The 27,645-nt window shown below is 38.9% G+C and overlaps 2 protein-coding genes across 6 annotated transcripts in view; one reads left to right on the top strand and one right to left on the bottom strand.

Annotated features, from left to right (window-relative positions):
• Positions 1 to 5,470: 5,470 nt before the first annotated feature.
• Positions 5,471 to 17,689, top strand: SMNDC1 (survival motor neuron domain containing 1). The gene is made up of 6 exons (XM_025396468.1): positions 5,471 to 5,686; positions 6,838 to 6,957; positions 11,613 to 11,755; positions 12,691 to 12,852; positions 15,351 to 15,504; positions 16,450 to 17,689. Exons 2-6 carry the CDS (start codon positions 6,838 to 6,840, stop codon positions 16,585 to 16,587), a joined length of 717 nt encoding a protein of 238 aa, XP_025252253.1. The 5' UTR covers positions 5,471 to 5,686; the 3' UTR covers positions 16,588 to 17,689.
• A 5,648-nt stretch (positions 17,690 to 23,337) lies between these two features.
• MXI1 (MAX interactor 1, dimerization protein) overlaps positions 23,338 to 27,645 on the bottom strand; it is an 81,140-nt gene continuing 76,832 nt past the window's right edge. For 2 of the 5 annotated variants that reach the window (XM_025396466.1, XM_025396463.1), the window contains one exon: positions 24,088 to 25,879. In XM_025396466.1, the coding sequence (XP_025252251.1) occupies positions 25,716 to 25,879 (164 nt within the window). In that variant the 3' untranslated portion in view covers positions 24,088 to 25,715. Of the gene's footprint in view, positions 25,880 to 27,645 lie in introns of all 5 variants that reach the window. The other 3 variants (XM_025396464.1, XM_025396467.1, XM_025396462.1) reach the window with 2 other exon arrangements.

The raw sequence follows: 27,645 nt of genomic DNA, 5'->3' as shown, positions 1-27,645 counted from the left end.
CCCCCCCCCCGGGGGAAAAAAAGGGGGCCCCCCCAAAAAAAAAAAAAAAAAAAAAAAAAAAAAAAGGAACTGCTATTTCTGGCCAGGCACGGTGGCTCATACCTGTAATCCTAGCACTTTGGGAGGCCGAGGGGGGTGGATCACCTGAGATAAGGAGTTCGAGACCAGCCTGGCCAACATGGTGATACCCCGTCTCTACTAAAAATACAAAAATTAGCCAGGCGTGGTGGCAAATGGCCGTAATCCCAACTACTCGGGCGGCTGAGACAGGAGAATTGCTTGAATCCAGGAAGTGGAGGTTGCAGTGAGCCGAGATTGTGCCAGTGCACGCCAACCTCCAGCCTGGGCAACAGAGTGGGACTCTATCTCAAAAAACAACAACAACAAAAAAAAAACAAGGACGGGCGCGGTGGCTCAAGCGTGTAATCCCAGCACTTTGGGAGGCCGAGACGGGTGGATCACGAGGTCAGCAGATCGAGACCATCCTGGCTAACACAGTGAAACCCTGTCTCTACTAAAAAATACAAAAAATTAGCCGGGTGTGGTGGCGGGCGCCTGTAGTCCCAGCTACTCGGGAGGCTGAGGCAGGAGAATGGCGTAAACCCGGGAGGCGGAGCTTGCAGTGAGCTGAGATCGGGCCACTGCACTCCAGCCTGGGCGACAGAGCGAAACTCCGTCTCAATAAAAAAAAACAAAAAAAAAAAAACAAAAAAAAACCCCTGACATTTCTTATCCTGTAAAGCCTTAGACTATAATCTTTTCTCAAACTCAAGAAATTCTTGTTTTCTGTTTTCAGTGGCATATTTTTGTTTTTTAGTGGTACAGTCTTCTGTTCCTCAATGGTACGTGTAAAACACAGAATACTTGAAAATGCACATCCTCAGCCAACAGACACATGAAAAAATGCTCATCATCACTGGCCATCAGAGAAATGCAAATCAAAACCATCTTATACCAGTTTTGAGATACCATCTTATACCAGTTAGAACGGCGATTAGTAAAAAGTCAGGAAACAACAGGTGCTGGAGAGGATCTGGAGAAATAGGAACACTGTTGGTGGGACTGTAAACTAGTTCGATCATTGTGGAAGACAGTGTGGCGATTCCTCAAGGATCTAGAACTAGAAATAGCTTTTGACCCAGCCATCCCATTACTGGGTATATACCCAAAGGATTATAAATCATGCTGCTATAAAGACACATGCACACGTATGTTTGTTGCGGCACTATTCACAATAGCAAAGACTTGGAACCAACCCAAATGTCCATCAATGATAGACTGGATTAAGAAAATGTGGCACATACACACCATGGAATACTATGCAGCCATAAAAAAGGATGAGTTCATGTCCTTTGTAGGGACATGGATGAAGCTGGAAACCATCATTCTCAGCAAACTATCACAAGGACAGAAAACCAAACACCGCATGTTCTCACTCATAGATGGGAATTGAACAATGAGATCACTTGGACACAGGATGGGGAACATCACATACCAGGGCCTGTCATGGGGTGGGGGTGGGGGGAGGGATTCCATTAGGAAACATATGTAATGTAAATGAGGAGTTAATGGGTGCAGCACACCAACATGGCACATGTACACATATGTAACAAACCTGCACATTGTGCACATGCACCCTAGAACTTAAAGTATAACAATAATAAAAAAAAAAGAAAATGCACATCCTAAGGCTAGCTGTGCCATACAAATTTAAGCAAACAATTCAGTATTGCTATGACTGATGAATATCTGAGCGCCTGCACTGACCAACACCATTTTCAGGTTGTTTTCCATCAACTTTAAATGGATGATGCCACCTAAGCTTCATCCCAGGATACATGTGTTCCATGCAGTGTATCCAAAAACACTCAAATAAGCACAAAAAGGTAAGTAGCTTGTCCTGCAGCAAATTATGCAAAGATTCAAATCACTTATTAGGACTAAAGAAAGGAGCATAAAACCATTACTATGATTACGTACACAACTCTAATCCATTACCTTTGGCATTTTGTCAAAATAGAAAAAAAGCGACCAAATCTGGGGCTCCTTTTAGTCAGGAAATGATACAATAAAAGCTGAGATAAAGAATGCAGTCTCTGCCCCACGGAGGTGGCTCACCCTGTAATTCCAGCACTTTGGGAGGACAAAGTGGGTAGATTACTTGAGCCCAGGAGTTTGAGATCAAACTGGGTAACATAGCGAAACTCTGTCTCTAGCAAAAAAAATAATAAATATACAAAAATTAGCCAGGCATGGTGGCGTGTGCCTGTAGTCCCAGCAACTAGGGAGGCTGAGGCAGGAGGTTTGCTTGAGTCTGGGAGGCAGAGGTTGCAGCGAGCCGAGATTACACCACTACAATCCAGCCTAGGCAACAGAGTAAGACCCAGTCTCAAAAACAAAACAAAACAAACAAACAAAAAAACCCAAACCTATTTGACCAATATGTATTACTTCATTGCATATTCTTCTGCTCTGCAGTGGGGTGGCACATTTCCAAAGAAAACTATACTTTAAAAAAAAATTTTTTTTAATTTAGGCTGGGTGCTGTGACTCACGCCTGTAATCTCAGCACTTTGGGAGGCCGAGGCGGGCGGATTGCTTGAGGTCAGGAGTTCAAGATCAGTCTGGCCAACATGGTGAAACCCCATTTCTACTAAAAATACAAAAAAAATTAACCAGGCATGGTGGCACACATCTGTAATCCCAGCTACTTACAAGGCTGAGGCAGGGGAATTGCTTGAACCACGGAGGTGGAGGTTGCAGTGAGCTGAGATCGCACCACTACACTCCAGCCTGGGCGACAGAGCGAGAATCCATCTAAAATAAAAAAAATTAATTTTTAAAAATTTGTGACAGGATCTCACTATGTTGCCCAGGCTGGAGTGCAGCAGCTATTCACAGGCACAGAGGGTGCTGCAGCCTCAAACTTCCAAACTCCCATCTCAGCCTTCCAAGTAGCTGGGTGCCATGGTGCCATACTTTAATTTTCTTTAGTAGAAATAGCTGTATATTCTGATGACAATTTGGAACCTTTACATTTTATTTATTTACCGTCTTTCAATAAAATAAAAATCATGTTTCAAAACTGAAGGTTTAAGATATTGCTCTTTTTTTGAATAAACATGATTAAGTTTGAACACAAATGTTTTAAGAAAAATCAGACACTGAAAGTAAATTTTGACACTTCAAAGGAAGTACTAATTCAGAAAGCCTATCTGAAGTATTGCTGTTAGTTTTGTCTGCTCCAGTTTTGTCTGGAGAAACACTGCATACAATTGTGAAAATTAAGTGAACATGTGTAGAGTGCTTAGAATGGTATCTGGCACATACAAACTGTTATTTCTTTGTGAAAATTAAAATTCAATACAGCTTTTCTTTATAAATGAATGTTGCATAGATAAAAACAATCCTGAAAACAAAATTATTAAGATAGTATAGAAATCTATAATGGAACTGATAATATTTCCCGATTTTCTGATCTATGGGGTTCAGGAAAAGTTCTCATTTAAGAGATTTTTACACAATAAGGTTTACTTTATATTCAAGGAAGTTCCTCCTCGCATCGGTTCTTAAAACACACAATTACAGTAACAGCAGTTCTCTAAAACTACATTTTATTTTAAACAAATCTCTTCTTTATTTAAAAGCACATGCTTTCTGGTTTGTCTTCCCTCTTAATTCTAGCTACACACTGCTGCCCTCTGCTGCAATTTCAATCTTTCTAAGTTGACTGCCATCCCAATCACACAAACCTGACCTAGTTTCCATCTATACCGGTTATCTGACTCACTATAAGGGTTACGTGTGTGTATGTAGACAACAAAAGGGAAGGCTCCTTGAAAAGAAAGCAAGGAACTAAAGATGTTGGTACAGTTCAAAAGATCCCATCTGAGAAGTGGGCCTTTTTTTTTTGTTTTTTTTTTTTGTTTTTTTTTTTTTTTGTTTTTTTGAGACGGAGTTTCACTCTTGCTGCCCAGGCTGGAGTGCAATGGCATGATCTCGGTTCACCGCAACCTCCGCCTCCCAGGTTCAAGCGATTCTTCTGCCTCAGCCTCCCGAGTAGCTGGGATTACAGTAGCTCGGACACGCCCGGCTTTTTTTTTTTTTTTTTTTTTTCCCCCTTTTTGTATTTTTAGTAGAGACGGGGTTTCTCCATGTGGTCAGGCTGGTCTCAAACTCCTGACCTCAGGTGATCCGCAAGAAGTGGGCCTTTTTATGGGTCCAGCAACAAACTGCCCACCTCCCAGGAAAGGTTGCTTCCTGGCATCTATATAACCCTTTGTGTCTCAGGCCTTTATTGTTTTTTCAATTGAAAGAAAATTATATACAAGTGGTTAAAAAAAAAAAAAAGAGAGAGAGAAGGGCCGGGCGCGGTGGCTCAAGCCTGTAATCCCAGCACTTTGGGAGGCCGAGACGGGAGGATCACGAGTTCAGGAGCTCGAGACCATCCTGGCTAACACGGTGAAACCCCGTCTCTACCAAAAAATACAAAAAACTAGCCGGGCGAGGTGGTGGGCGCCTGTAGTCCCAGCTACTCGGGAGGCTGAGGGAGGAGAACGGCGTAAACCCGGGAGGTGGAGCTTGCAGTGAGCTGAGATCTGCCACTGCACTCCAGCCTGGGCGACAGAGCGAGACTCCGTCTCAAAAAAAAAAAAAAAAAAGAGAGAAGAAGAAGAAAAGGAAAAAGAGTAAACAGCAAAGAAGGCAATCAATAAAACATTTGGCTTCCATTCCAAACCTCTGGACAGGTTTGTGTATTTGTCCAGAACGCGTATATATTATTACAAACATACACAACGGGCATTTCTTTTTGAACACAAATGTCAGTATTCCTACCACTCTGTTTACCATTCTAGACTAACTTGGACTTTGTTCCCTATCAGGCGAGATTAACCCAACTAAATTAAAATCAAGTAGGTTTTAACAAAAAAGATTTTAAAGAAATCAATCTCCTCTCCAATAGGTTATTTCTGTAACGATTTAATTAGCTTTCTGTTGCTACCAAGCCTTGTATCATATAAAGCAGTGGTTCTCAGGCCGGGCGCGGTGGCTCACGCCTGTAATCCTAGCATTTTGGGACGCCGATGCGGGGGGATCGCTTGAGCCCAGGAGTTGGAGACCAGCCAGGGCAACATAAGGAGAGCCCCCACCAACACCCCCCCAACCCACCACCACCGCTCCCGAAAAGCAGTGATTCCCAGACGTCAGCAGACATTGCTATCATCCGGTGGGCTTGTTAAAAGAGAGTCTCTGGATTCAGGAGGTCTGGGGTGGGGCTTGAGAATTTGCATTTCCAATAAATTCCAAGCCGGAACTCCAGGAAGATAACCTACATTCCGCGCCTGGCGCAGCCCAGCTACGCCATATCCGTCCTAGGCCCCGCCTACTCTGCGTCCCTAACAGCCAGGGACAGGCTAGAGGGCGCGCAGAGTCACGTGAGTCGAGCGAACTCGCGCGAGAGTTTGTATTTCTCGCGAGACTTCACCGTCTCTGTCTTTTCCTCCTTCCAGTTCCCGGCTTTCCTCCCCTCCCCCCTCGCCGCCGACCGAGTTCTTCCTTTTCAGACCGAGTCGTCTTGTCGTCGCGGAGATTTTCCTTCTACTGCTGCTGCTGCTGCCGCCACCACTACCACTGGGCTTATTTGCCCCGACCCCTTCCCGCTGCCCCGCCCCCAGCCCCACACAAGGTAACAACCCCCTTGAGGGAGAGAGTGAGGCCTGGCCGGGCCCGGGTCCCTCCCGAGGTGAAGCGGAGGCCGAAGGCCGAGGAACCCCCCTCGCCGGAGACGCCCAGGTTCTGGCCCTGGAGCCCGGAGCCATGGCCGTCTCCCAGCCAGAGCTGAGCCTCGGCGGCCCGGCCGGCGCTGGCCTCCGTGCTGCGGCGGCAAACACGGCCCGCAGGGGACCGGATCGGGTGGGGCTGGGCGCCGCGCGGCTCCTTGTGGAGCTTGCCTGTTGGAGCACAGCGGGGCTCTGGCGGTGGTCCTGAGCTGGCGTTTGGATTTCCAGGTCCGAATGATCGAGTTGTGGCGGGCTTTGAGGCGCTGCCTGGCGGGGAGGAGAGCAGCCTGGGTCGCTGTAACTCTTGGGGGCCTTTTCCGGCTCCCAGCCTTTGGTTGGACGGGAATTTTACGAGAGAGAAGAGTCCTCGGAAACGTCGTACATTTGCTTATAAACCATCAAAAAGGGTTAATTAGTGTCTTATTTTCAGGAAACTGAGTGAGCTGGATTTGGCGAAAGGCTCATTCCTTAGAACGTCTAAATGGGAGAGTACCTGTGCTGTTCTTTTTGCTGAAGTTAATGCAGCGATAAATAGTTAAGCGACTGGGCGAAAGATTTTTGTTCTGGAGAAGCACTTTTAAATACACTCTTTATTGAATAGTTCACGTAAAGTTAGTTGTTTGTGTAGTTAAGTTAAAAACGTACTTGTTTGACTTTGGAAGCGTACTTTAGTGCTTAAAAATATTTGGATTGTTTTTGAAAGTTTCGACTTTTCCAGCAGAGTAGTGCTTTTTAAAAAGGTAACGATTATTGAGCCGAACTCAGCACCTACCCTGTGGATAGGAGTTAAAAGAAAATTAGAAATTTCTTTGTATCTGTATGCTTTTTTAAAGTATGGACTGTATCTCAAGTTTATAATCTTCGGAAGCTGTTGCCTTTAAGTTTGTGGTTTAGGTGAAGTCTAAACTGAGAGTAAAGGTAATGGTGGTGAATTAAGCTGCAGTGTTAGAAGGAGTTGGAGGCAGAAACTGGTAATTCAGGCAGACAGGGAAGTTAGTTTTTTATGCCTTGATTTTTGCTTCAGTTTTCGTGGTCTAACCCTTTTTATTTTCCCCAGATGTCAGAGGATTTAGCAAAGCAGCTGGCAAGCTACAAAGCTCAGCTCCAGCAAGTTGAAGCTGCATTATCTGGAAATGGAGAAAATGAAGATTTGCTAAAATTGAAGAAAGATTTACAAGTAAGTATGGGTAGGCAATTGTAGTTTTTTCTCTGTTTTTCAAATTATTGCTTGAATCCCTAAGTACTCAAAGCGCCTTTTGAGGGGTTACACCCCACCCTGCGTATATAGGTAAATTGTGTAGGTACTGTGGTTTGCAGAAGTAGGGTTGTTTCCCCAGTTCTCAGGGTTCTGTACATCAGAGGGAATGATATATTGTTCTTTGTTATATAAATCTTGTGTACTTACATGATTTTTAAAAACAAAAGTTGGTAGAAATTTCTAAGTCTCTCAGATTTTCAAGACGAGAGGTACATGTAACTTCACAATGAAAAATACTTTTATTTTTTAAGACCTGGAAAATGAAATTTAGTTCAAAAAGTAACAAAGATTGAAGGAGAAAAATAGAACCTTAAGATTCCTTTTAATACCACAAGATTCTTTGAAAATGCGTGACTCCCCCCCCCAAAACTTGTGGGTTATATCTTGTATTGAAAACACACTGCAAAGATGCCTAGAGAGAGACATGTGCTCTGTATAATTGTTACACAGATGTTAGGACTTAAGGCTAGGTTTTACAGTAAAGTTGGTGACACTTGGGGAAATTGAATTATGTGGTGAAAAGGAGATCTTTGTCAAGTCCAGTAGATATGAAAACCTTTTTTTAAAAACCTGCACTGGGATTTCAAGACAGAGCCTTCATAGTAAATACCTTTTGTTTCTCAGGACACTGGACTGATTCAGAAAAATGCCATATATAATTTACAAATATATATGACTTTTAAGAGCTTCCTTGAAATTCTGAACCTGATTTTTAAAAAGTTTCAAGGGTGTTTTGATTAGAGATTGCTTTACCAATTGAGTACTAAACTTGAATCTGTATCCTGTCTAAAAATTATTTCCCTCCCTTTATTATTCCAGTGTCCATTAAAACTATTACTATTTTAGGGATATCACAACTGCAGACAAACTTAACTGAAATAGGGTCCAGATTTGGGATTCTGGAACTGCTTATCTGGGCATAATTAAAATGAGTTGAATACTTTCAAATTCTAGATTTAGAATAAAATTGCAGTAGTATGTTATTTTTAAACACACACAAACCATCTGGGATAATTTCAATATGAACAAGACCCCTCTTCGATACGTGGAAGCCAGGCCTGTGGGTTTCAGGGTGCCAGTCAATAAGAAAAAGATGTTTTGGGAGCATTTTCTCCCACTCCCAGGCCCTTAAGTGAAAAATAACCCAATGGTTTGCCACCTGTCCATTTGATTTGCTCACATGTTGTGAGTATACATTGAAGATGAGGCAACAGAGGTACACCAACCTCTTTACTAACACTCTGTAAAGCACTTTCTGTTTGTCCCAAAGAGAGATGCCTCGACTACCTTTACCAACTTAAGCAGTCCTTTTTTAGGAAAATAAAACATTGGGTGCCATTGTTTTGTATATTGCTTCCTGGGCAGTGGGAGGAGGGGTATTTGTTGAACTGGTTGGGTTGGGGAAGTTGGGAGTGGAGTTAGAAATAGCATTATCATCAGGTCTTTTTAATATTTCTAGATTAATTCATCATTAGAGTCTGGGCAGAACTGCCTTACCATGTCATGATCATCGTAGTGGAAAGTACTGTAGGGGGAAACCATTGTGATAAACATTGTAGTAAGCCCCTAAAAAGCTTGCCTGCGGGGGTTCAGTTAATAATGACCTGGAAATCATTTTTCTGTAAAGTATCCTCTTTTCTGTAACCATTTAAAACAGCACTGTCCAGTAGAACTTTCTGTGATGATGGAAATGTTCTATATCTGCTTTTCAGTACCATAGCCACTAGCCACATTTGGTTGGATACTTGAAATACAGCTAGGTTTACTTAGGAGCTGAGTTTTTAATATAACTTAATTAGCCACATGTGACTACCATATTGGATGGCAAGAATTTAGAAGTGTAAGTTCTCATACTTCAGATAGTAATAACAATGTTTTTCCTGACCAGTCTTGATCAAAGTTTCTTCCCATTTTATTCTATCATTAGAAATTTCATTTTGGTCACTAGATAAGGTCTGTTTAGAATTGAAAACTACTCAAAAATGGAAACCATCTTTTAAGATGAGGTAATACTCTGAAAAGTATTTGGCTATATGCTTCCACCCAGTAATTGTTGTCTCCATTGAGACTATACTGACAGCTTCTATTTAGCTATGGGGGTTCCCCCGCTCATTCACCTCTTTTTTCCTTCTCTGCCTTCTGGGATGTATCGCATGCTATGGGTATTTAATTCAGCCTGTTACATTTGGTGAGAAGTCTGTTCAGACTGATTTTGTGGCTTCCTCATATTAGTATTTTTTGACCATATGGTTTCTAATTTCTTGTGTTCCTCTATAGAATTAGATCCTTATCCTGGTTATTAATTTGTTTGCCCTTTGATTTATGACAAAATACTTTTTCTGCATCTTTTCAATGACTTCATTTTGCCAGTAAGGTTTCTATGTTTATCTCTTTCATGTACTGTCTTTCATAGAGACTAAAGTTATTCAGCAGGCAGCAAAATAATCTTCTAAAGTCCTGCCTCTCTTTTTTCACTTAAAAAAGTGGGTGTAATAAAATCCAGGCTAGCTAGCTGACTAGCTCCCCGGGCAGTCTATGATAATCACAGATAGTCAATTTATTAGGCTGTTTTGCTGAATAAGCTGGTTCTAAAGGAGGCAGGGGTCAAGTCACTTGTCTCATATATTACAGTGGCTCTCTGCATCCCCGAAACGCCTTCCTTCAGTAAGCAGAGTGCTTGAGTGCACCCCCTTTGACCTGCTGATATGTAGATCACAACACCTGATGCTTCCTGGAATTGCCGATTACTGTAACTGCTGCCCATCTGTCGATGAAGGAGCAGTTTCAGAACTCAGACTTGAGGGAGGAAAAGTAATTAATGGTATGTACCTTCAAGAACCCCCTCATACATAAAATAGTTTTTCTAATACTTTGGTCCATACGCACATGTGAAGAATAGAAATTTAGAAGGTTCTTCATAGTTTGTTGGGAGGGTTATGTAAAACCATGGCAAAGTTAGAGGACATGAGGAGTAAATGCTCTGGATTTTTTCTTAAAAAAAAGGTCATTTCAGCACAGGCCTCTGAATTCACTAATATGCACAGCTTTTCAGGACCCTTTTCTTTGATGAAATATATTTCTCTAACAAAGTGTATTTGGAAAATAGTTCTGTCCTAAAAGAAATAGAGTTCTAAATCTGAAACCTGCAAGTGCAGAATTCATGTCTGTGCTTAAGTTAAATGATCCCTAGGTGGATCTGGAAATATTTAATGATAGAGATTTGTGTGGGCTCTTGAGTCAGGCTTACTGGATTACATTCCTACCCCTAAAAGTGGTTAAAAGTAAGACCAGATAATTTACTCTTCTTTTGTGTACTACTTGATCTAGTTATTTGGAAGTTTCTTTGCTTTATTTGCAAAGGACTATCTAATTAAAAAGATCTAATTAATGGCTAGTTGGCAACTAACAAAACTTAGAGATATTATTCCTACTAAATTTTTAACTCAAACCAAAGTGTTCTATTTATTTATTTATAAAATTAACCTTTCTTGAAGAGATTTAAGACTCAAATATTAGTTTTTTCAGAAATAGCCAGGAAGATTTAGAATCTTTAGAAGAGAGGTAATATTTAACTTTCTTGGCTACTGAATCAGATTTACTATTATGAAACCTCAGTGGGAACTAGAAGAAACTCAGTACATAGTTTAATTTTGTTCATTTTTCTCCCCAAACACACAGTATGATGTTTTAAATGCAACAGTGGGTGAACAGCTACGCCAGTTCTTAGATCAGATAAGATGCATAGTGTGGATCTTCATTAGAGTAAAAATGTAGTAGATAGGTAGCAGAATCTGTCAGTTTGTACTATTCTCAATTTTTTAGCCATCCCTACACCAGACATCTTTGAATGAAGCCAATAAATGTAAGCCTGAATTAGAAAAAAATATTTGCCACACAGAAAGGCATTGCCTATGTGTGTTACCTTTTTTCCCCCCTTTTAAATGAAGCTGTGCTGATGTGCTTAACATTAAGGTATGGAACATTTAAAATCTAACCTGGTAATTTGCTTACCCAGATGGGGTGAGTTTTACAGTAATTGAATAGGAAGACCACTGGTTTCTGTTACATATGCCTATAGTATTTTAGTTGAGATATGTATAAGTAGGAACATTTTTGTTACTAATAAAGCTGCTTAAACTGTTTTGGAATTGTTTGGCAGTTAATACTGCTGAGTAATGCCCTATAAAACAGTACAGTTGCATAAAATACGTTACAATAAGAATATCTAATTCAGTCCCTCATACTTGACTGTCTCATCTTTAGAGAGATCTATTCAGCTAAAATAGGCACTTAGAAATGGTATAAGCTCAAGTCTTACATTTTCATTAGTATTTGTGGTTAAGTTGAAAGGCAACTATATGGGCTTAAATCACAGCTCTACCACTTAACTCGTAGAAAATACTGTATCTCAGTTTCTACATGGGGATAATCACAGTACTTGCTTAATAGTGTTATGAACTGCAAATGAAATATATAGAGAGTACTTAGTGTACAGTATGAAAGCTGTCATCAAAAACAAAGTTGACAGTGAGAATTACGAAAATAATGTTGTGGTTTTTGTTTTTCTTTTTTAGGAAGTTATAGAACTAACCAAAGACCTTCTGTCAACTCAACCTTCTGAGACGCTTGCAAGTTCAGACAGTTTTGCTTCTACTCAACCTACTCATTCATGGAAAGTAGGAGACAAGTGTATGGCAATCTGGAGTGAAGATGGACAGTAAGTGTAGAAAAAAAAACCCTAACTGTAACATGAAATAATAAAATACAATGGTAAGAAGTTTTTATTCAGTTTTAACTACCCTATTTTAATCTTCACTTCTATTAGGCAGTATGATTCATAGAGCCAATTTGATTCTTGGGTGGTTGCCATTAATACAGTTTAGTTTTAGCTTTAGATTAAGTTTCGGGGATAAGAATGACTTGGATTCTAGAGGAAGGAAAAACAGGACAGTGAATGGGTGTTTTCTAAAATAATCTAAATTCTTTTCTCCTCAAATTGAAAATTGAGTGAACGGCTGGTTTTTCTGAGAATTCTGTGAAGAGCATACACTGAAATCATTCCTATAAGAAATATCTTTTTGCTGGGTGTGGTGGCTCATGCCTGTAATCCCAGCACTTTGGGAGGCTGAGGTGGGTGGATCGCTTGAGATCAGGAGTTAGAGAGCTGCCTGACCAACATGGTGAAACCCCATCTCTACTAAAAATACAAAAATCAGCCAGGTGTGGTGGTGTGTGCCTGTAATCCCAGCTACTTGGGAGGCTGAGGCATGAGAATTGTTTGAACCTGGGAGGCGGAGGTTGAAGTGAGCCAAGATTGCAATACTGCACTCCAGTCTGGGTGACAGTGAGACTCTGTCGCAAAAAAGAAAAGAAACCTCTTTTCTCAAAGACATTAAAGCACATTGGGTAGATACATGCAAGAGACTTTCCCAGCAATATTTTGATTAGGATGTCTTTTTTTTTTTTTTTTTTTTTTTTTTATAAAATACAACTAACTTCAACCACTCTTTTGTATTCTCTTTGCCAAAACAACCATTTGATTATAGAAGTTTCATTATAGACACATGTAATAATTGTATCACTACAGTATAAGTCTTGTAGGCTGAGTACTAAACCTTTACTCACCTGCTTACAGCCATGATATCTTTACAGGTGTTATGAAGCGGAGATTGAAGAGATAGATGAAGAAAATGGCACCGCTGCAATCACCTTTGCTGGTTATGGCAATGCTGAAGTGACTCCACTGTTGAACCTCAAGCCTGTAGAAGAAGGAAGGAAAGCAAAGGAGGACAGTGGCAACAAACCCATGTCAAAGTAAGTGACTTTGACTTTTCCATTTTAGGTGTAATCTTCCCCACTTGGATACTTGAAGTAGTCTGCAGAGGGAATCTATGCATAAGAAAGTTATAATACTGTTTTACTGTTGTTTTGAAGATTAGCAACAAAGGGTCAACATTGTCTGTATAAATGTGCCTAAGTGAAGATAATTTTGATTCCCATTTAGGCATTCAGTAAATATTAAGAAGATACTATGTACAATGAACATCTTCCCAGCATATTTTATAAGCCAGGTGCTGGGGCTACACCACAGGAGACCACCTCGGGCCTTGTCCCAACTGAGTTTATATTTAGAGAAGAAAACTCATCATTAATGAAGTACTTTAATAATAGAGTGTAAACGTTACAAAGGGGCTATAACAGATACTGTAAGGGAACAAGAGGTACTCAGCCTACACTTTTATTAGGGCAGATTTCTTTGAGAAAACGACATCTAAACTGAGATTTGAAAAGAATAAGAGATAACCGAGTACAAAGCTACAAGGTGATATGACTTTGATCTAGGATTGAATTTTTTGTTATTAATGAGCACTATGACCTTGGATAAGCTGTTTAACTCTGTTTCCTCGTCTGTAAGATAGGGGCCGTACATTATTGGGTGTGAGGATTCAAATGATAAGTGTTAGTAAAGCTTGTAACAGTTCTTTACATGTAGTAGTAAGAGCTTAGTAAGTTTTAAAGAGGGGGTGAGCATGTAAAAGTAACAAATCCCTGTGGTAGAAACTTGGGACTTGGAAAGTGGGTGGTCTGAGAAGAGATTAGAGTGGTAAAGTCCAGAACATAAAGAGCTTTAAGCCACTGATAATATTTTAAGTAGAGGGGATATGATGTGATCACATTTGAGCTTTAGAATGATCACTGTCAGTAGGGAGAGGCAGCTACTGCTGTGATCCAGGTATAAGATGATGGCCTGAACCCAGGGAGTAGCAATGGGAATGGGGAACTATGCAGTTTTGAAAAGTAAGAGGCAGAATTAACAATATTTTGGTGAACTTTGCGTATTTGCCACAACTTAGTCTTTTGATTTGTCAAGAGTTTTCAAAACTTTAGTTGCTACATATTTTTATTGGAATGTGCAAAAATTATATATTAACGTAAGCATCCCAATAAAATCCAATTCTAAAACAATTGAGTGTGTGTGTGTGTTTATATATATATATATTTTTTATGTCTTTGTCATCTGTGTAAAAAGCCATAGCTTCATGGTGGTAATATGGTACCAGGGAGTCTAGATAATGCCCCTCTTAAAGATCTTTTTCTTTGAGACGGAGTCTTGCTTTGTCACCCAGGCTGGAGTGCAGTGGCCGGATCTCAGCTCACTGCAAGCTCCGCCTCCCGGGTTTACGCCATTCTCCTGCCTCAGCCTCCCGTGTAGCTGGGACTACAGGCGCCCACCACTGCGCCTGGCTAGTTTTTTGTATTTTTTAGTAGAGACGGGGTTTCACCATGTTAGCCAGGATGGTCTTGATCTCCTGACCTCGGGATCCGCCTGTCTCGGCCTCCCAAAGTGCTGGGATTACAGGCTTGAGCCACCACGCCCAGCCTAAAGATCTTTTTTTCATCCTTTTGGTGAGAAGTCAGTGTTAACTGAGCAGAAATTATTGGGGGTTATAGGCTCTGATCCTATTTAGAATCTTATTTAGAATGTTTTTGAAACCCTCAGGTGTTTTGTTTTGATGAGAATTGTTAGCTATGATTTCCCTTTGTGCTGCTGCATTCTTCCAATGTAGGTAAAATATTTTATCTGCACTGAATCTCTTCATACATTTTTTTCTAAATGCCATACTTGTTAACTGTGTCTGTTTGGAAGTAGATGAAGGCTTAGATACCCATTAATACTGAAACTCAACTTACTCCTAAAACAACTGGTAACAGCTATACAAAAGTAAAATAGAAAGTCATAGTTGAGGCTGGGCACAGTGGCTCATGCCTGTAATCCCAACACTTTGGGAGGCCAAGGCAGGTGGATCACTTGAGGCCAGGAGTTCAAGACCATCCTGGCCAACATGGCAAAAACCCATCTCTACTAAAAATACAAAAGTTAGCTGGGCATGGTGGCACACGCCTATAGTCCCAGCTACTAGGGAGGGTGAGGCACAAGAATCTCTCGAACCCAGGAGGTGAAGGTTGCAGTGAGCCAAGAGTGCCACTGTACTCCAACTCCAGTCTGGATGACAGAATAAGACTCTAACGCTAAATTAAAAAATAAAAAAATTATAGTTGGAATGTTTACTTTTTATGGGTAAATAGATTATACTTATGTTTGAAAGCTCCCAAGGATGTTATTTAAAAAAAAAAAAAATTGCTTAGTGATTCTGGGTGATTGGTACTGATTTTAATGAGTTAGTACTTTTTATTCATAGACCATTGTATATGTTTGATTTTTTTTTTTTTTGGCACTGCCGGTGTCTTTAAGGAAGTCATTCTTGTATAATAAGTCTCAACAGTTGACATTTAACTTTTTTTTCATGCAGAAAAGAAATGATTGCCCAGCAGCGTGAATATAAAAAGAAGAAAGCTTTGAAAAAAGCTCAGAGAATAAAAGAACTTGAGCAAGAAAGAGAGGACCAGAAAGTGAAATGGCAACAATTCAACAACAGAGCCTATTCCAAAAACAAAAAAGGCCAGGTTGGTAAATCTTTTTATGACACTTTGTAAATTTGAGAAATGTGACTTATTAACTTTAAAATGAAAAGAGAAGTATGTAGATTTTTTTAAAGTATGATTAACTCAGATTTTGCATTCAGAATCCTTGTTGATGCTCAATTTAGCTTATTGAAAAATGTTAGCCATCGTCTCTGCATAAAAATATTACAAATGAGAGAATTTATATCAGGAATTACAAAAGGTCTATGTTCTTTTCCTTTAATAAACTAATATTTGAAAAAATGGTTGCTACTTGGAGGCAGTGTGCTTAACTCTACCTGCTTTGTTAACATGCCTTCATGCTGGGCATTAGGGGGTAGACTTTATTTAAAAGTACATTCAGTTTCCCTTGATACACTTATCTTTCTGAGTGTGTGTTGGGTAGAAAAAAACTGTAGCATTCATATAGGAAGTTGAGAATAAGGATAGCCTGACTTTCACCCATGTATTACTCGTCACTCTCATCAAGGTAGCCCTTCCATTGATGGACATGGCTTCTGGAAAGAAGTGCTTCCTTTTCATAAAGATGTTTATTTTGTGACAAATAAAGGCCAAGGGACTTCACAATTTAGATATCATAACAGGCCCCACAGTAAACCGCAATATAGCCAGAGCTTTAATCATGCTAAAATGGCTCGCTTACAGCTGAAGTTAGGATTTGAGTTTTCAAAACTAAAATTTTGAGGTATCAGAAAGCAAGTGTTATGAGTATTAGTGTCTAATGATATTTTCCTCAACTTAGAAGTTAGAGTAAATGGCTTCCAGCATGGGACCACTTCTGTACCCATTTTTTAACACTGAACAAAGGCAATATGCTTTTCTTCTTTTAAACATTAAAACCAGAATGTATTTTAACATTACTTAAAATTTGAAATTTTTTATTTTTTCCAATACTAATAGGAATGGTTTCTGTTTTCTTTCCCCTAGGTAAAGAGGAGTATTTTTGCTTCACCTGAGAGTGTGACTGGCAAAGTTGGAGTAGGAACTTGTGGAATTGCCGATAAACCTATGACACAATATCAAGATACCTCTAAATACAATGTCAGGCATTTGATGCCTCAATAATCAGAAAAACTGTTGGATTTCATCTCTGCAGGGCTTTACATTTACCTTTTTATCCTTATATTTTTCTAAAGGTAAATTATTTGTTAGATGAGTAAGCAAGATACCATTGTCGTCATTGGTTGACTTCAGTAGAATGAAACGTGAAGAAATTGCATTTGATAACTGCTATTTGTTTAACTTTTCTCATTATCAGTACCACGGTTCCCTCAAAGTTTGTTGAATAAAGCAACTTTTGTAGATGCTGTTTCATACAGCACTTAGATGAATTATTGATCTTCCTAATATCAGGCGCCTACTTAACCTATGGTATGTACTTTTTGTAAGTTGTAACTTGAAATTTTCAGATGCTTTGAACTTGACACATATTCTGGCAATTCATTGGAACACCAAGGCAAAAACACCAACCTGCTAAAGAGATCCTTTCATTTTTCTTATTTTCAACTTTAAAACTTAGCTGTCGTTCAGTTAAGCCTAAAGATAGGTTAATTTGTAAATGGCAAAGTTTGTTTTGAGGTTTTTCCTCAAAAACTTGTATCCTAGGCCTATTAGGCCATCTCTAAAATTGATGTGTTTTATTTTTATGTACTCTTAGTTCTATGTAAGAAACCTTAGGATAAGCTCCCTTTTCTAAGGTGTTTTTGTTTTTTGTATGTTTGCTTTTTTCCTGTTTTTTGTTTTTTTCATTTACGGCAGTGGTACCATGTTTTGGATGTGTAATGTTTATATGGGAGAACAAAAAGCTGATGTATAGCCCTGTATACAGTGTAGATACTATTTTTGTAAAAACACAAGGCTAAATTAATGAACAAGAGTACTGAATGTTTCATCATTAAAAATTTCTTGTATTTCTTGTGCATTAATCTGACCATAATTTCCCTGTATATTATGTTCATTTAGCTGTTTGTAATTTTTGTTAATTAGATCAAGTTGTCTGCATTTGTTGGTGTAAATGAACATCACAGTTATCCTGAGTTGAGTTTAAGCCAAATACATGCATAGAAAAGGGTCTTCCTGTTAATGGAAGAAGGTAATTTTTAGGATGTGTATTATTTCAGTTTTGTATGTTTAACTTTTATTAAATAAAGTGTTTTTAAAATCTCCAGGGTGTGTTAACAAAAGGGTAAGCTCTTTAGCTGTCAGCACTTAACAGTGATTAAACTTGCACACAGCATTGCCATGGAAGAGAATATTGAGTGTGAGAGGAAGGTTTCAGTAAATCCTTAAGTATTCCTTCCATTAGAAGAAATTGGATCTTAAAGGGCAAACTAGGCATGTGTTTATAGGATGTTCTCATTTTAATGGGTGTTTGTAGATTTTTGGAGGAAAGGGAAAATAAATTTTTATTTCATGAATTTTAACTTTTTTTATAAATTGGAACTTAGGACAGTGTTAGGTAGAATTCTCCATCTCTCCCTTCCACCCCCAACCCCTCTCAACCCAGGAGGGTCACTTTTTCTTCATATAATTCGTAGCCACAGGGTAGGACACAAAGGACAGAAAGGCACAAATTGCAGTAGAAAAAGGGCTCTTTGAAGCCTGTAAACTTCTAAATAAAATAAAGTTTCTTATTGTAACATCTTAAGAGCTTATCAATAATCAAGAGTGGCCTTGATGGACTGCAAGAGAATCCTTTGAATTAAAAGCAATGGGAAGAAATTTGGTGTCATTGTGACCCCAGAAAATGGTTGTTGAGATTACCTTGGTGGTGTTAGAATAGTAATTCACCTGATGTTTGTGTAGGCAGGACTGTTAACAGTCTTGTCCCTCTTTTGACCCTGAGGGCCTTAGTTTTCCCAGAGGACTTTGCAGTAGGAGATAGAAAAGGAATAAAAGTGACCTTATCAAAAAAAAAAAAATCCATTTTGAAAATAGACCTTTAGAATGAAATCAGCAGCCATTGTGTCAAAGATCTAGACGTGGCCCTTTGGAAAATCCTAGTGTCAGGATGATGATTGTGTCTGAACTAAGGCAGGACTCCTGGGGAGACTACCTGTCAGTGTGATACTGAATTTGAGAAGACGCTCAATGAGAAGCATGATACCAACAGTATTTTACAATTGAAGGTGGTTAAGCTCTCTATTCTAAAACGAAATATAAACGTTGACCTTAAAAAGCTTTGTTAGAAAATTTAATGTGGAGTTTTCCCCATTAAGAAAGGAGACTTGAAGCTTTGAAACTGTGACAGACTGAAATGTTAAATACGGAGTTATGGGCCCCTAAGTAGAAATGGTTGCATGTAACTTACCAAAGCTTGACATTTGACTGTTGTTACCATTTCAAGGAAAGAACAGTTCTAACCTCCCGGAAATTAATAACCAAAATGTTTAGTTTTAGTAGTAATCACAGGTAACAAGTGCTATTTTAATTAACATGTAGGGAGGCCACAGAGCATATTGGAAAACAGCAAGGACTCTAGAACCAGACAAGTGTTTATTACCATTTATTACCTGTGTATTCCCATTTATTATTTGTGTATTCCTCTGACTCATTTTTCTCAGCTGTAGAATGGAAAAATCTGTTGCAGTTTTAAGGATTGAGTTCAAATGTGTAAACAGCTTAAGAGTGTCTGGCATAAGCACTATAGAAGTGTCTGCTATTACTCTGCAGAGTGGCAATGGTGAATTATCTGGTATTTTTTCTGTAACTTCAACAGCAATCCACATTACAATGGATAACAATACCCATTGTTTATGATTTGAGGCATCCAATTATAACCATTATTCAAGTGTTACCAAATTACCAAGGTTGTAAGATATATTTAGTATTCCTAGTTAAATGTTTGAACTAATTTGTATACTAGGGCATGTTTTCTTAATGGGAAGAGGGTGAAGGTTATAATAAAAGTCACCCCTAATGCTTGTTTAAAATTAAAGAGGAATTTGTGGACCTGGGACCAACCTTAGACTTATCCAGGCCAAGGTATGTCTGTCTGACGAACACCACAGGTGATCCTGATGTGCAGCCCCATCTGAGAACTGTTTTGTTAACTATAAAGATTTGACTTTTGAAATTAAGAAAAATTACCTTTTAGCCTAATCATGAAGACTAGGCATCAAACCAAAACAAGATGCATCAGTTATTGTAGCAACACATTTTTTTAAAAAAAATTGCTTGTCACATTGAAGGGTGTGTATGTTTCCAGTATGCAATTCTAATGCTGAATGTCTGCCTTAAAAATAGCAAAGGAGACCATCAGGTTAACATAAAGGAAAATTGTAGTTTTGTGACTCTTGTGTGTCTAGATTATAATTTTATAATTACAATTTTTATAAGATTAAAACTACCGGTTGTAAATTCAACCAAAAAAAAAAAAAAACATTTAAAGCTTTGATACAGCTTTTTGCTTTAACTTGGGTAGTAATTGAAAATATAAAGGAAGAAAATCTATTAAAACCAATGAGGTTTTATATTTGTTAAAATCTTGATTCGATAAATATCAGCTGAATTAAGTATTTGTATGGTACTACGAAGCAATCAATTAGTATAAATGGCAGTTTACAAGTTCAACAGTAAATGTAAACATTCTTTGTATCTAGGATTTTTGAGTTGCAAGTTAAACTGAATTTTTACTGCAGTGGAGAGGAAGAGCATAGCAGGCAAAATAACAGGTAATATTGTATTTTAAACAGAAAAACCCAAGTAATTGGTGCCCTTTACCCGATCATCGTTTAAAAGGCCTATATATGTGTATAGTTAGGTTCTTAAGAAACATCTTAAGAGGTTCAGAAATCAATTTTATAGTTGGAACATTTTAATCACTTGTTTTGGCCTAGCCAAACTAAATAAAACAAAACAAAATGGTGTTAGATTTCTGTGAGGTGTTTTAATTGCCTTTTAACTTACGTATATAAAGGTGGTTCTTTTGTGGCCTTGACTGGGGTAAAGCAGAACTGAGAATAAAGGGTTTGTGGTGGTTGACAGCTGAACTAGCTAAACATACGAAGTTTTGGATATTTAATTAATCTTTCAGTTCCCAGGCAATAAAAACTGGAAACTTAGTTCCACCACACACCTTACCAGTTATTTAAAACAAAACCAGTATAGTCACTGGAATTATTTAAACTGTAATTTGTTTCTCCACTTAGTCTTTTTTTTAAGAATACAGCTGAAAGAGCCATGGTGATACTAGGAGAGAAAGTTGGCATTTTGTTTGAAGAGCTACTTTCTCAACTTGGGGCTGAAAGTTAAGGTGGTGGTGGTTTTGCTGGCTCAGGGTTTTCCCTTTCTTGGTAAAACTGATGTGCTTTTGTTTTTTCCCCTTTCAAGCCCTGTACTTACTTTAGCAAGATGCAGTGAATTTCTGACCAGAGAAACAAAGAATTCAGGCTTGGAGGAAACACTTGACTCCATATCCTGGGAAACTAGAGTTGAAGCCTGAGATCTGAAGCTAGGCTAGTAATCACTTTAATAGATGGTAACTGTCCAAATGTTCATTGCTCAGAAGTAGCAGGAAGGAGTAAGTATCCCTTTTATTCTTTTGCCTGGAGTTTTTCCCTCCAAAATCACTCTCAGGTTTAGTTGACCTAGGTTTCTAAGTGTGATGAAGCTACTAATTTAGAAATGACTGATGATCTTAAATTTATACTCTTCTTATAAATTTTAGAGGTACTTTTATAGGTTTTGTTATATTTTTACAGTGCTATTCTGTGCCCTGGTGTGAGCATCTAAAATAAGTATCTCAATTATTACTCTACCAATAAAGATTTTTAAAGCATTCCCCATGGCAAAGAGCTATGAGCTTGAGGATATGGAAAAAATTCCAAAACTACAGTAAGTTGGTTGGCAGTATCTTAAAAGAACTTCATTTGAAGCCATTTTCTCTAATTTATGACTATAGAAAGGTAAAACAGAACAGGAAGTGATCAGCCCATACATTTATTTTGAACTACGCTGCCTATTTAAAACAATCTGACATATTCTACAAGAAAACCAGTTTCCTATTAGATCTGATACATAGGAAAGGAGATAACTGCTGTTTCTCTTTCTTGGCAAAGTCAACACTAAATATTAACCTAGGGCACATTACTATCAGTATACAATATGTTCAACTTGAGGTTAGTCCTTTTTTTTTTTTTTTAAGAACAAATAATCACTAAAACTGATGCTACATTATATAAAGCCTTCATTTAAGAAATTCTGTAGGAGGCTGGGTGCACTGGCTCACACCGGTAATCTCAGCACTTTGGGAGGCCAAGGTGGGCAGAACACATAAGGCCAGTAGTTTGAGACCAGCCTGGCCAACATAGTGAAATGCCCTCTCTACTAAAAAATACAATAATTAGCCGGGTGTGGTGCCACATGCCATAGTCCCAGCTACTCAGGAGGCTGAGGCAGGAGAATTGCTTGAACCCAAGAGGTAGAGGTTGCAGTGAGCCGAGGTCGCGCCACTGCACTACAGCCTGCGTGACAGAAATTCTATAGGAAATAACAAATTACTTCTTTATTAAAGTATTACTTACCATGGAATTTTGCTTAAGTGAACTAATATTTAGAAACAGTCTTTTTCTGCAAGATCTAGTCAGAGTAACTAAAATTCAGGATTAAGGATGCGTTAGAAGGTTGCATTCAACAGAGAAACTAGAGAAACACACACCTTTTAATTTCCTACATCTTCCTAGATGGCAGTCGGGGAGTGGGGTGGTTAAGTTCAACCTTTCAAGATAGAGGTAGTACTTATAATAGCTTTTCAGGAGGAAAAAGATTCCATGAAGAAATTAAGTAACAACCAGGGTCAGCAAATGTTGGAACTGGGATTAAAGTATAATTAAAACACTTGCTTTTCCCACATTTTACTGTTTTGGGTTAACTGTTGGGAACCTGATTTTGGTCAGGAACTTTGCCTCAATAATTCTCACTGCCTCTTAAAATTCCTTTGTAACACTAAAAGTAGTCATTGTCGGGGAGATTAGAAAGGTATGAAAATAGGAGTTTTCATACCTATTCTAACCAGAAACTTGAGTTGCCATGACTTCAGAATCCTCTAGTCATAATGCACTATAGGTTTTACCTGTACCTCTTTGAGACAGCGTCTTGCTCTGTTGCCCAGGCTGGACTGCAGTGGCTCAATCCCAGTTCACTGCAACCTCCGCCTCCCGGATTCAAGTGATTCTCCTGCCTCAGCCTCCTGAGTAGCTGGGACTATAGGCACATGCCACCACGCTCAGCTAATTTTTCATAGGTTTTTTTTTAGCGGGCAATGGAATTTCATCATGTTGGCCAGGATGGTTTCAAACTCCTGAACTCAAGTGATCTGCCCACCTCTGCCTTCCAAAGTGCTGGGATTACAGGTGTGAGCCATTGCGCCTGGCCTACCTGTACCTTTTAATACAAATGTCACTCAGGTGTTTTATAAATAGGGTACCCTAAATAAGGTTAGTGAAGACTAAGGTTAGTGGAACTTCCAGACTTGTTTGCAATTTGAGTAATAGTGTAGCTAAAGGGATGCTCCCAAGTTATTTAGAGAACAGATCATGACAATGGCTTTGTGTCCTACCTGAAGCAGTTAAGATTATTATTAGTATGGCACATTAAACCACATGCAGTTAGGTTATATGGAGTTATAAGTCAGGCTCCTGTTGAAATTGCAGAACAGGAATGGCAATTATAATTCAAACTGCTATTCGATTTGTCATTGATACTGATTTGGTAACAAAATAGACATTTAGGAGATAGTTAACTCTTTAGGTGTGGATACCTATTCATGTTTTTGCCTTCATAAAGAAGGATGGTACAAAAAGAACTCGGGTATTCTTCGTTCACAGTTTTTATTTCTTCCAATTAACTTTTGTGTCTTCAAAGTTGATTTGTCTTTTAAAAAATTAATACTTCTTACTCGTCATACAATCTACACCACCCCAAAGAAAACAAACCCAGGGAAGGAATAATTTAGGGGGCAGTTAAAATGTGCACTATAGGTTTATAACAAATGCTTTCCAGCCCATAATCCTGTACATATACAACGAAATGGCAGCACCTCAAGTTCTTCTGAATGAAGGCCCAAATAATGCCCTAGGGCAAATAATGCAAGCGAAGGCCATGAGAATAATAAAACAGAAGCTTAGTCACTGGCTTCATTCAATTTCCATGGTAGCACACTCTTCAAACTGTCTCACATTTGGTCAAGAGTAAGCAAATATAGAGGCAACATCTTCACTCAGCCAGTAGTAATTATAAGTGAAAGCAGAAATAATTTACCTGGGCCACAAAAATGAATTGTTTTGTCATGTTTTTCATTAAGTCCCTAGCACCTGAAACGTAGCAAATTCTGATACTGGGCTTCTAAAGGCATGCAGTTTTTCACTCACATCTACTTCAAAGAATTTCTTCCACTCAAACATAGCACAATCAAGGAAAAACTTCCAGAGGCACAGGAAGAGCACAAGAACAAGTATATGTTGAGGCGTAACATATGACCAAGATGGTACACTATATATAGAAGCAGTGAATGCTGTTAAAGTGCCACTTACAAAGGGATAGTCTAACATTAACACACAACTCAACTGCACTGCTAAATATGGTTGTCTTTATTTTCTTTTTCCTTGCCCAGCCCTATCTAAACATAAAATAAAACTACAGGACTGAAATTAACAATCCATTAAAATCAGCAATAAGTTATGAAAATCATAAAGCTTTTTTTTTTTTTTAAGTAATTAAGGGTAGTTAAATTATTTAAAGTATACAAAGTCCAAACAGCCAGGGGTAAGGTCTCCAAGAGGCCTTCCCAGGGTAAGAGAGAGGGCCACAGGGGAACCTTGGAGTTTGAAAGACAAAGGGAACACATGACATCAAAGTGCAGGCTAGAAATTTCACTTAGAAGAAAATAACATTACTGAAAATATTCGTAAGAGTACCAATAGCACCTGCACAGTGGGACTGTGAGGAAGAGAGAGACTGCCTGTAGGAAAATGGAAGCAAATCTTTACATTAAAATGAGACAAGTGCTGAACTTAACTATGTTAACTATGATAGTGTGTCTACAATAGATATCAGATGGTTAAAAGCTGGTAAAAGGTAATGATTCTAAAAACAAAAATAGCATTGACCTTTTTTCTACCTAGCCCAGACCTCATTCATTTTGTGCACTATAAAGAGTGAGGTGTGAGGTGTTTTATCATTATCAAATGCTGCATCAAAATAGATGATTTTTTTCCCCATGTGTTTTTCCACTATAAAAGACATCTATTTTTTTTTATGGATAAGCTTTAAAAAGATGTCATTTTGGTTTTCAACACATATAAACAGTTATCAAAATCTGAAATAAAAATGCTGCTGTGGCTCAGACCTTGGCCTGCTAGTCTGCGTGCACAACTCTTCTGACCCACGCAGACACACAGGCACGTGGAGCTTTTTCCTTCTGGCCCCCCAATCCATACTCATAGGCCTTGTAGGATAGAGGCTGTCATGCATGAACTGCTCCCATGTGGCCTAAGGGCAGCAGGATGGAGAGCTGGCAGTTGGGTGCCCTAGTGCTAACAATGCAGGATAAGGTTAGCTTGCTTAGCATGGAATCCAACAGAAAGCTGAGCTGCATGATGATCCCTTTCAAAAGGCTTCATGGGAGTCTCTCCTTTTGCAGAGCATGAAATGAGCTTTTTTAAAAAAATAATAATAATAAAGGATTGATCATCCACAGGCTTCATGATAAACTGTCCCAGGCTGAGTTTTAATAGCTCATTAGCTATCCAAGATTAATACCTGATTTTCTTGTCTTTTCATTTGAATACTTTTTATTTCGCTTTTAGGACCATAAAGCTCAGGAAGGGTTCCTAACCCCATCCTTAAATGTGTCTACTCAATGTAGTATGAGCAAACTAGAAAAGCGAAAGAGGATGGCATCTCCAATGTCCTCTTTTCAATCAACTCAAATCAAGAAAATTTCACACAAGTTTTCTGCTGCCATTAAAAATTATGATTTTTCCAATATGAATATTCTGAATATTTGTTCTCCTTGGGAGGCTCTGCCCCACTTTTTGCTAAGTATTTGCTTAAATACAGGTCCTCTGACCCTTTTGTTCAAGTATAGTTTAGTTTTAAAGAGGAGACTGCATCATGAACCCAATTTAAGAGATTGTTTGTATTGAATTGGCCCAGTGAATATTTTGCCCTGCACTGTTATGTCATGCTGGGTTCTATGAAGTGAATGAAAGTTTGACACTGGCACTGGAGTAACCCTCATCACTCCCAATACTCGGCAGGCTGCTGTGGTCATCAATGTCACTGATGCTGGTGGTACTTATATTGTCCACTTCTCCATGGGAGAACTCTGTGCTTTCAACATCCACTTCAATCTCCTCTGCCAAAGGGAAAAAAAAAAAAAAAAAAAAAAAAGAACATTAATAATCAAGTATAGCACACCTTCAAAAACTAACGGCATGAGGAAAAGAGGTATAAGAAATGTTAATACAACAAGCTTATTATCAGTGATCCCTGGAGAACAGAGGAACTGAAGGTGAAGAGACAGGAATATTTTTTTGCCAAGGGGAATGTCTGACATACAGTGGTGGTCTTAATTTAGGCAGCAAATTTACTAAATCCTTTGACGCCAGTTCGTCTGGACCTCCCACTAAAACCACTTGGCGTATTTGGGAATTAGTGCTTAATATTAAAAGGTCCTAACCCCCAAGTGGTTTAAAAACATCTGTTTTGCATTAAACCACAAACTAATTCTCAGTTCTGTTTATTAATCAGGGTTGCCTTAAATGGTGGGCAGGAGCATAAACTTAATATAGGCAAACTAGAAAATTTACCCATCCAGGCCTTTGGTGGTGCCATTCTACAGATAGTTCAACAGACTTCTAGGATTCATCATAAAGATCTTCAACTAGTCAGTCAAACAAGTCATAATAAAGTAGAGTTTGAGGGATATGTCTTAGATTTAATTTTCTTGCATCAAATATAGCTTGAAATAAGGGCCTGAGACTTAAAAGTCTTCAGATTATAGTGAGATCCATTTTGGTGGTAGTATACAGACTTAAAAACCAAACATTAAAAAATAAATAAATAAATAAATATTTGACTCAGCTATCAATAGATAATGTTGCTGGATGCAGTGTCTGTAATCCCAGCACTCTGGGAGGCTAAGGCAGGAGGATTGCTTGAGCGCAGGAGTTTGAGACAAGCCTGGGTAACAAAGTGAGACCCCATTTCTACCAAAAAAAAAAAAAAACCCACAAAAATTAGCTGGGTACAGTGGGTGAGCCAGTAGTTCCAGCTACTCGGGAGGCTAAGGTGAGAGGATCACTCTTGAGCCCAGGAAGTTGAGGCTGCAGTGTGCCCACGTCTCATCACTGCACTTCAGCCTATGTGACAGAGTGAGACCCTGTCTCTTACAAATAAAAAAAATCTTAATTGTTAAATACTAGATATTCAATCACCAATAATATGCATAAAGCAATACACGTTAAAAACAAAAAGGAGTTAAAAAGTTGTTTTCTCCCATCAGAGCTAGAGTGAACCCAGGATTTTTCAGTTACCTTAAAACAAATTCAAAGCCTGATGTTTCACATTTGGCACTGACTTTAAAAGGGGTCACACTAATCACAACTGCTTAAAAAAAAAAAAGTGGATTCAGCCAGGTGCGGCCAGCACTTTGGGAGGCCGAGGGAGGTGGATCACGATATCAGGAGTTCAAGACCAGCCTGACCAATTTGGTGAAACCCTGTGTCTACTAAAAATACAAAAATTAGGCGCGCATGGTGGCACGCGCCTGTAATCTCAGCTACTTGGGAGGCTGACGCAGCAGAATCACTTGAACCTGGGAGGCAGAGATTGCAGGGAGCCAAGATCGCGCCACTGCACTCCAGCCTGGGAGACACAGCGAGACTCTGTCTCAAAAGAAAAAAAAAAGTGGATTCTTGTGAGGCCAAAAGGACAGGGTGAAGCTATTTCCAGGAATATACTTTTCAAAAGGGCTTGTTGCTTCAAAAGTTTTAGAGATTCTAGAGTTGTGTTTTTAAAATGTAGGCAGCTATCCAAATAATCTATTAATTCATATATTTGCTCTATATCCATATTGCTTCAGAAACCATTTTTCCCCACACCACTGAACATTCATCCAAC

Source organism: Theropithecus gelada, chromosome 9, assembly GCF_003255815.1.
Source record: "Theropithecus gelada isolate Dixy chromosome 9, Tgel_1.0, whole genome shotgun sequence".
Lineage (NCBI taxonomy): Eukaryota > Metazoa > Chordata > Mammalia > Primates > Cercopithecidae > Theropithecus > Theropithecus gelada.
This window is presented reverse-complemented; position numbering and strand designations above follow the sequence as displayed.